Source organism: Strix uralensis, chromosome 3 (assembly GCF_047716275.1).
Source record: "Strix uralensis isolate ZFMK-TIS-50842 chromosome 3, bStrUra1, whole genome shotgun sequence".
Classification (NCBI taxonomy): domain Eukaryota; kingdom Metazoa; phylum Chordata; class Aves; order Strigiformes; family Strigidae; genus Strix; species Strix uralensis.
Window position 1 is genome coordinate 10,802,084 of NC_133974.1, and position 10,348 is coordinate 10,812,431.

The 10,348-nt window shown below is 42.1% G+C and overlaps 1 protein-coding gene across 1 annotated transcript in view; it reads left to right on the forward strand.

The window, feature by feature from the left end:
- HS1BP3 (HCLS1 binding protein 3) overlaps positions 1-9,720 on the forward strand; it is a 57,566-nt gene extending 47,846 nt beyond the window's left edge. Inside the window, 1 exon segment of the mRNA XM_074861491.1 lies at positions 7,973-9,720. Coding sequence (XP_074717592.1) covers positions 7,973-8,201 — 229 coding nt within the window. The 3' untranslated portion in view covers positions 8,202-9,720.
- The last annotated feature ends 628 nt before the right edge of the window (positions 9,721-10,348 follow it).

Sequence of the window (10,348 nt, forward strand, 5' to 3'; positions counted from 1 at the left end):
GAAACATTGAACATGAGCTGAACCCTGCAATTTCTCTGGCATGGGGCTGGAGCATATTTTGAGGCCTAAGAATAAATCCTGCCTTTGCCCTGTAGATGTTGACAATCCCTCTCCTTACCCAAAGGGAACTCTCCAGCCCTCAGATCAGAGTAGGAGCTGTGACAACCCATTCCTTTAGTGGGCTAGAGCTGACTAAGCTACTAGAGGAAAACTGGCAAACATCTTGGTCTGTTGCACATACTCTTGTTATACCATACAGAAAATTTGCCTGGACATAATTTGTCAAGATCTAAGACTGGCCTGAGCTATGATGCACCAGCAGGTGTGTGTTAGGTCCAGAAACCTAGACATGTTCACTGTGCACAGATGGATTAGCTGAATAATGCAGATGTGGTAGCTCCTGACCTACGTAGTGTACATTTTCATGTACCACATGGTCTGCTCACATGCATCTGGTAGATCCGAGAAGTGTCTGACTTACTGGAAGATAGGAGAGCACTGCCTAAGGCAGAGGAAGGCAGAACCTTCTTCTTCCAAAGGGGAGATGGGAGAAAGATGATGTTCAGAGCAGAACCCAGGAGCAACCAAGTCCTTTGTGATCTTTATAGTACCTGAGTGATTGTAGTAGCAGTAGCACCACAGCACTGTGAGCACAGCAGTAAATCCCCAGCAGTGACTTGTAACTCTTGAGGAAGGGACTGATACAGAGACAAATGAGTCTGCAAAATGTGCGTGGGCTGTGCTTGTCACAACATGAGGGAGAAGAGAATATGATAAACGTTCTCATCACAAACTGAAGACTGTGCTCTCTGTGGATACCTGCCCAAATGAAATGAGAATTACTATTTTAAATAGAATCATCTACTTTACATTAACAAGTGTTGAGCTTTGAGAAGAACCAATTTAAGTGTAATGAAAGATTTTTTTTTTTATTGCAAAATACCCATGTCCATTCAAACAAATATCTTCCCTCTTTCTGTCCATTGACCAGCCTTTTACTGGTTACTAATTTCTTAGCCTACCAACAAATATTAAGCGATGGTTATGGAGAAACTAGGTGAGCTACCTCACTCTTCCCACTGGCATTGTAGATGCAGGCACTCTTTCCTACCACCAGGTCTGCCATAATATATCAGTGAGGTGCTGTAGAGCACCGTCTTGCATCTTCTTCCAGAACTTGTGGAAAACAGATAAATTGCTGTGGTAGGAACCAGCAAGGTCAAGTCCTATCATGTTGCCTTCAAGAAAAAAGGAGCACGTCATACTCTTCCTTCAGGGGATGTGCTTTGAGAAAGGGAGGGATAGGTAACCAAGACTTTTTGGCTTGTCTCTTCACCACAGGGATGCAGATGAACCCAGGCTCTTCTAAGAAGTCCTGGGTCCCATTGCTTTGACTCTTTCAAGGTGCAAGGTGACCAGCTGCAGTGAGATGAAAGGGTAGCTGATCAACCCTTTCCCAGATGTTAAAAGAATTATCCTTGGGGATGGATTTAGGACCATGTTTCTCTTTTCTCCTGTCATTTTCCTGGGTCATGTCATACCATATAATGATTCCTTCTGGATGCATTCAGCCATTTACCTCCACTCTCAAAGCTCCTCCTCAGGTCTGATTTCCATTTAAACTAGAGACAGAAATCAGCTGCTGCAGAAATCGGTATCCTGCAAACTCTCCCATCATGGATTCTCATGCCATCTTATTTTCTCATCTCCATCCACCCAGTGGCCACAGATGTGCAAATTAAGTTTTCATGCAGCAGGACTGCAGTCGACCTCTTCTACCTCATTAATCTAAATCATGCCTGCCTGGTGTGATGGATCAGGTTTTTGTGGAAAACCAGTGCTAGAATTGGTACTGTGAATGTTGCAGCAGCTCAGTGGGCCCACAGAATTACATAAATTATCACACATCCTAGCCTGAAATAATTATCACAGTGGTCTGAGCAGCTTTTTAGGGGAGATTTAATTAACTTCACCTTTGATAATGAATAGGGAGTTGAACTGGAAGGAAGCAGCTGTCAGCATAACATTTGTCTTTTTCCAGTGCTGAGAAGTGTCAGCAGCAGGATCCCAGTTTTGCTGCCCTGTGATGGCAGACCTGGTATATTCTCTCTTAGGATTACGCTGATACAAGACTGCTGGTTGTTGAAAGGGACAAACTAGCTCTTACCTTTGTGCTACAGCTACATCATCCTGCCTGTGCCCTTGAAAGACAAATTTTGTCTGTATTTACAGGTTGATCTGTTTTTACAGCTGTGAGCTGTGCCATCAGTGATGGAAATGATGACCCTTTCAAGAGCATTATATTGTTAGAGGCGGAAGCTGTTTGTGAAACCACATCCTAACAGAGGCCATTTCTAAACACCGTTCAGTCCATACAGCTTCTTGAGCAGGTTTGTTAGCTTCAGGTTTGCCAAGGAACTGTTGCCACCCTTGAAGCAGAAAAAGTTTGTATGTTCTTCATTCAGCATGCCATTAACAGATGCTGAATTCATACAGCAACACTTACGTCTTCAGACTAGCCAGGGGTCATATAGGACACCATCTCCAGCACCACGTCGTGAGAAATGCTTTCTTGCTGTCCTGAGGATATGAGAGCAGCAGTTGGGAGAAGAGCTTTAAGAAACTCCAGAGGGTTTAAATCTAGATCATTTGAGCAGAGGGTTGTTTGGGCAGGTGGTGGAGGAGGTTGCAATAACTGAGTCAGAAATTTCCTGACCACTCGAGGGCACTTTCCCTTGCTTGCTGTGACCTGACTGCAGGGAGAGAACCTTGCTTTGGCTGCAGTAGTTTTCAGTAAACAAATACATTCTTCTTTTCCTACCAGTTTTTGGTGGCCTATTCTTTGGCCCTCAGCCAGACAGCACCACCGGCCTGCATCCACGCTATTAGACTCTCTCCAGCTGCAGAAGAAGGTCACTGTATGCACCTGTCTGCTGGGAATGGTCCCTGTCACATGCCAGCTCTGAGTTGTGCCTGGGAATTTTTTGGAGGAGGGCTAATCTGTCCCAGACCAAAGCCATGCCAGTGGTTCTTCTAGCATTGCAACAGTACAGACTCTCACGTTACAGTGTCCAAACATACTTCCTGGCACTGGTTAAAGTACCAGTATGAATTTACCTGTAATGGATTGCAGGGGAAAGCAGGAGCAGGAGGGGAGGTACCTCCTACACAGTACCCTGTGCTTTGCACTCCTGTGGTTAACTCCAGCCTGTTAGACATCACACTGTCTCTACTGACCATAGCAGAAATGATCGTCAACAGATACTTCTAAGCCTCCTGCGTATTTTTGGAAACAAGTCTTTTCCTAAGTCATATATGTGATGCTACACCTCTCCCCAAGGCTTCACTAAGGTATCTCTCATACTTGGAATTAACACCAGACAAAATAAAGACACTGATAATAAGATAGGGAAAGATAAAAGTCTATTCTGCAAGAACCGCTGTTGAGTTGCATGATCTAGCTTCAAGCATGATCTTTTTGGATACTTTAGCAAATTATGGGAGTCTTTGTCTCTTGGTTTCACTACTGATTCTGCTCATTAGAGCATTCCCAGCAAGCAGAGGTCACTGTCCCCATCATGCTAGATGCTGTACATGCACATAATCATTCCCGTCCCAAAGATCTTGTCCAGATAGACAGGACAGCCCTCAGAGAAGTGGCATCTAAAATGTTGATGTTCTGATGGCAGCTGTGTCTGTCTCCAAGTCAGAACTCATTTACTCTCTTGAAGTCCACATGCCAGCAGTCGTATCATAGGGCTTTGTGACAGCCTTTCTTCAGTAAGGGTTTTGATTGCTTTCTGTGTCTGGAAACAAAGAGAATTTCCACCAATGGAGTCTGTGAATCACCACAACAGTATGGTAGGAATTTTAAACAATGTGGTGCTGCTTTTCCATTACAGAAAAAGAGACTAATTAGAGAATGATTAATTACATGGATTCTGTGCCTGATTGTCTATAAAAGATGGGCGTTGGAAGGTTCTTCCTTTAATCTTGTTATTTCAGAATAGTTGCTTGATTTTTTTCTTCCTCCTCCTCCTGGCCTGGAGTTAAATATGGTGGTAGTTATGCACTGTAACAATTCATTTGCTTCTCAAGAAATAGAAGTCCTTGTTTCTATCTCTGCCTGAGGCGTTTTGCATTTTACCTCTTTAGTTTTCCAAAGACAGCTGTGTCTCACATGATCAAACAGCAGTGGATCAAACAGTTTGCCTAGCACTGCAGCACTGAAAAGCAGGTTTTGAGACAAAGACCACATATTATCTGCTGTGTTCTCTGTAAAAGACTTCTGTCTAACCAAGGTCTTGAAAGTCCAGGACAAAAGAAGGAGATTTACATGATCAGCTTCCAGACTTTGAAAAATCATCTCCTGCAGAATTTTTGGCCTAAAAGCACACTACCAAAAAACCCCACCCCACCCCTCTCCAAAAAAACCCCACAACCTACTGAACTGCATCATTTGGGGGTATTTTATATGCTGAGTGGTTTTGTTGCTGTGGTTAGCACAGAAATTAACACAGAGCCACACAGGAGTAGAGAATTCAGGAAGCTGTACCATCTGATCAGGTTAAAGAGCTGTATTTACTGCTGCCCCTTCTGGGTAGTGCACCTAGTTCTCAGGCAGTGCACCTAGTTCAAAATCATGCTTCCTCCATATGATCTGTATGTATATGTATTGTTCATCTGGTTATTAAGGTTTCTGTTATTTATGACCAAAATTTTATGACAAGGACACTGATTCATTCAGTATTTGTTCATGCCAAGAAGGGAGTCATCAGATCAGCTAAAGCTAGGCTTCATAAATACCAGCCCTAACATGTTTTGTTTATTACACAGCAAGGAGAAAAAAAATATGTCTTGGCAATATGATCACAGGTGTGATATCTCTTGGATATCAGTTTGCAGCAAACAAAAATGCCTGGGCTTAAATTAAATTAATTTCTTATATGTAGATGACGAATTCAGGAAGAAGAAATATACTGACAAGGTGTTTTGTAAGTTAGGTGGAATATGTCACCCACAGGGAATCATGGAAACTAAAAGACATGAGAAATCTTATCAAATAGAAGAGAATATAATCTCCAGAATTACTTGGGGGATGAAATTTGAGGATCTGCCTGCTGGAATACAAGTCCACAAGGTAGAGTTCAAGGTGCAGAGCTCTGGGACAGTGGCCCTCCTCTGTGCACCAGTTGGTCTGTTTAGGTATTTCCTAGTTTTAGATATCAGTGTTTAGGCAATTGATTTTACAAGATTAGCCTTGGTTAAAACTGGTCCATTTTAGATTCCCTTTGGGAGTCACAAAAAGATCTGACTTCAAGAGTGATTTTATCTTAAAGGGTTCTGACCATCTATACAGCAGAAAATTCAGGCTAATCCTTGTTCACTTTATGGCCAATTCATGATGAGTGTAGTTTGTCTCAGCCTGGGCAGTACAGTTCCTCACAGCTTTTAATGAGGGCAAACATAAAAAAAAAAACAACCTTGAAATCATGCAGTTTTTCTTAATAGTAGTGGGATCCTTAGCAGAGGGTGCTGGAGCATCCTGTAGTTTTAACATTCAAACAATGTGTACTAGGGATGGAGTAATAAAGCATCTCAGAGATGTTGATTCTTCCGTTGATCATGTTCCCTATGGTTCTGGCCAGTTACCCTGACCTGTTGCTTCCCAAATTATGGAAGAGCTTAGCTTTGCTTCAACTGCCTACTTTAACTGTCTGCAGAAGGCCTCACCAGTTGTTCTGCAGTGTGGTAGAGGCATTTACGGTACTTCTCCTAAGGCTGCTGGTGAACAAAGAGAAGAAAGGGAGAAATCACAGTACCATTTAGACAACAGAAGTTACCCCAGTGGCTTTGCAGGGGTCTGGTTAACCGCCCCCCCAAGAAGGCCTCATTGTCTGGCAGTGAGGAAGATATGAATTACAAAAGACAAATGAGTGGAAGGATGAGAAAATACCTGACATGAAGTGAGGTGAGACTCAAGGTGAGACTCATTCATGCTCCAGGGACTGTCTACCTATGGGGCTTGTAGAAGAAGAAACTAAAAAGGCACCTTTCTTAGACTCCCTGTGTGGTATCCTGTTCCAGTGACTGGAGCTGCTGCAGAGCTGCTCCAACAAACCCCTTCCAGTCACCAGGGGCTCAAATGAGAAGCTTCAGAGAATGCTCCCAGAGAGTAACAGCTGTTTTCTGTTCCCTTAGTCATGTCTCCATTTGCTCCTTGCTGTTTGCCACGAGACAGTGTTGGGTGCTGGGACCAACAGAGAGCATCCATCCCATCCTCCTGGATGGAGGGACTGTGCCACCTCTTGATGTCGTGCTCTAGCAGAGACAGAGGGAGGATGGGCTGCATATGTACTGCCAACTCCTTTTTTGTTTAAGAATCACCTGACCAGCCTTTCTTATCTTCACAAGTCCTCTAAGAGTGAACTAAGTAAAACTATTTGAAGGGAATCTTAGCACCAAAGAAAATTCCAGTCCGTTTGGGATAGATCCTGCACCTTAATTTCGTCTCCTAGTTCATTTGTAGCTTCCCTGTCAGGCTACCCTTTGGCTGAGGCAGAGGGAGTTTTACTGCTGCCACTGTTACAGTCTAATGGGCTCAGCTGGTAACTGAAGTTTGGTAAAAACAGTTTTTGTAACAGTGCTTGTAAACAATTAAACAGGTAAATTGTTTTGCTGCCTAAGACGCTACTGTCATAGAGTAAGTATATCACACTAGAGCTGGGCTCTGGCAAGGAGATACCCACATACTACAAACCTACTGTTCCTCTTGATCTCTGGCTCCTGGTTCCCCATGTAAAAGTTTTTGCTTGCACTCATACTTTATCTTTCTTGATTTTGTACACTACAGTTAGAGGTGGAGCCTTTTGCAAGTCATATATTTTGTAAGCATATATGAGGCATGCATTTTATCAGGGGCTTTGCTCTTGTAGCTGGTCATTACACAACTGATTATCTGCATGGATTGCTGGTTGGGTTTTGACTGCTTAACAATTAGTTATCAATCAAGCCTTCGGGAAATTAACTGTCTTTACTCCTTATGGTATTTTGTTTGACCACTGTGCTCAGAGGACCAAAACAAGGCTTTTTTGATTCAGAGCAGAGATTACCGTGGCCTGTAAAGACTTCTCTAGCTATGCTAATTTTTACTTTGCCATCTCTGCTATATCTTTTAGAGGTGTGATGTGTCACAACCTTCTTTCCCTTTCCTGCACATACATACTCACTTTCCAAAAGCAGGCACCTCTTGGAGTCACAAGACAATCTGTTATAAGGGCTCTCAAAATCTTTAACAGCTCCTATGGGAACAGAGTTGGGCATGCACATCGTGCTGTCTCTTGATAAGGTCAAACAGTGCAGGTAGAAAACATCCGTATCTGTTTCAGGTATTTTGGGTTATTTCACCAGGAAATAGGGGGAAATGGTTACCAAAAAGAGTTGTTGTATACAGTCACAGATTGCAAAATTTCTTCAGTTTCTTAGAAGCAAATGTGAACACAGTATTTTTAAAGCTATTTTTTTTCCAGTTTCTCATGATTGAATATGGGGGATGCTCAATCTCAGTCTTGGGGGATGGGGATGAAGATGAAGCAGAGCTGAATGTGAAAAATTTTACTATCCCATGAAAATTTCTGGGAAGTAAATCATCCTGTCACATATAAAAGCCTTTTTTTCCAAACTAAAATCAAGTTCTTTTTCTTTTGATAATTGCAAATTGCTTTTAGTTTAGACACTTGCAAACATGCTGTAAAATTAATTAACTTGTACAGTGAACTGAAAAACTTATAAAAAGACAGTTCTTATTTTGGTAACACTGAAACTTTTCTGGAAAGCTCTTCCTAAAAGAGAAATTCATCAAAGTTGATCCTTTCCTGCAAAAAATTTTATTTTGCAAGATTGCATTTTCTTACAAAACAAAGAGCAGTTCAGAAATTCCCAAGATGTTACTGATGTTTTCTTTTCATTCCAGAGTTGAAGATGATTTAGAGAAACTCTTGAAAGTAACCTCCAAACCAAAACCTAAGGTGCCATCAAAACCACCACTGCCTCAGAAGCCAGCAGTTACCCCCAGGAACACTAATTCATCTCCACTGGCAACGCCAAAAGAAAACAGGATTCAGACAATGAATGAAGTGGACATTCTCCAGTATATCCAGGAAAATGAATCGATCAACAACCAAGATACAAGTCTTTTCTGAACATACATATTTTTAAAATGTAATGATGCCTTCTTGGCCCAAACTCCTGGTGAGCTCAAGTGACGGTAGCAAGAGTTGACCACATGTCTTTACTGTCACAGTGCTCATTTGTGTTCCATGGTATAGAGAGCAGCAAGTTTGACTAGCAGAGGCTTGACATGATGTTTTCAAAACAGTTGATGTTGCCTTAGATTTTCAGGGTTTTACAGGGAATGTGGACAAGGACATAGCACTACAGATTGTCTACTACTACTTTAGTATCAACATTGTACAGCTTCGGCCAGTTTAGTCCTGACTGACAATGATAAGTGTGTTGCACACATGGCAACTGTGAGTAGTGTCCAACAAATGGTCTGAGGCAGGACAGGATGCTGTTCCTGCCATTTTAGACAGGTATTTCAACTCACTGGAAAGGTCATTTTCCTTTTGTCCTGTGCGTTTTTGTAGCAGCCCTTTCCTCCCTGACTGGTATTTCAGTAATTTATAACCAAGAACTGTTAAGTATAGGTAACAGTTCTTCGGTAGTTCAGAGAAACACTGAAATCCCAGCTAAGCCTGACAATCTGCTGCCTTCTTTGTTGTGCAAATGCCAGCTTGTAAGAGGACTTGTAAGACTGCAAACACTAGACACTATGCATCGCTGGCCCCTGGGGAGAACAGCAAATGACTGAAGAGAAGCCAAGAGTGTAGTTCCAGACATATGAGGAGGTTGCAGTGTGTAGGGGGGGTTGGATGCTGTAGGACTCGTGAACCTACTCAAGATTCACAAGAGCTAATTTTTTCCAGCCAGGTCTTCCTGGGCTTCCACTGTGGTTAGTGAAGAGAAAGAGATTTCTCCAGGAGGTGATTCAGTGCAGGTGTCCTCCTGGAGGAACTCTGAATTGCTCTCTGGAGTCACTCTTTTTCCTTCCCTTCTCCTAGAAGTTAAAGAAGAAGCCATGGTGATTAATTTCACTAAGCTAAAATGAGGTTTTTTGATAAAACTGTGGTCTGTTCATTACTATGGCAATGGTTATAACAAGGGAGGACCAACATGGGATTATCCAGAGTTAAAAATAGGAAGAAAATGTACTGGAGAAATTTTAATAAGCAGGAAAACCACAACATGGTAGAACAGGCATCCCAGACTACCCCGCTTCACGCCTGGCTCAGGCACTCTGATTCAACATGCTGAATTTACATCGAATGTGGGTTGATACCTGCTGTCATGTAGAAAGAGATACCTGAACTCATTCCACGTGTGTTCTACCCAGATGTGAAGACAAGCTCCCCAGAGGGAAAATATTAATATATTCAAGCCATATGACTATCCCCAAGTTTGCCTTTCTAATATAGAACAAAATAAATAGAAAGCATTATATATATATTTTTAATAATGAAATTATTAGTATTTCCTTTTTAAGCCAATGGAAAATATGATAAAGGTATTTTGGTTTGATGGGACAGATAAAAATGTAACCATTGGCCTTTGTCCATGTACAGTATATTTCAGTATAATAAAACATTTTACTAACCTGCAGGTGTTATTGTTACTGTTCTCTAGGTTGTACAGTAGCAGCAAATCGGAGTTAAAGGATGGATTCCATTTAAGATATGAGGAGCCTTACATGATGTTAAAGTGCATGCTCTGCTAAAACCCCGTGTAAATAAGTATGAAACCAAGAGTGTAGCTGTGCTCATATTTGCTTTGAGAGCAGCTAAAGGTAAAACTATATATGGGCAAAGGTAGTACCTGATCCTGTCTGTTCTCGCAGTGTCCTGGTGCAGTTAGGAAGCTTGTTTGTCCAATCCTGTAAAAGGGGAACAAAAGCACTGAGGAGAAAATAAATGACTTGCCAGAGAGCAGGCAGGAGAAATTAATTCAGGGCAGCCTTCCTGTTGGACTACCTGGTGTCATGAACAGTGACTATATATTTAACTGAGGGTTAAGGAATCTTGATCTCCACTTTATTCAGCAAGACTGCTTGCATTTCTGTATTTTTGGCCTACAGCCCATCACGTGGCCTGGACATTGATAAAACTACCGTATCAAGGGCCATGTTATTGATGTGAGGCTGCAACTGGAAGGGTAGGCAGATGCCAGAGCAAGACATGGTGGCTGAACATGGATAGGCTGGAGAGATATCTGAGCTTGGGCATTGAATTAT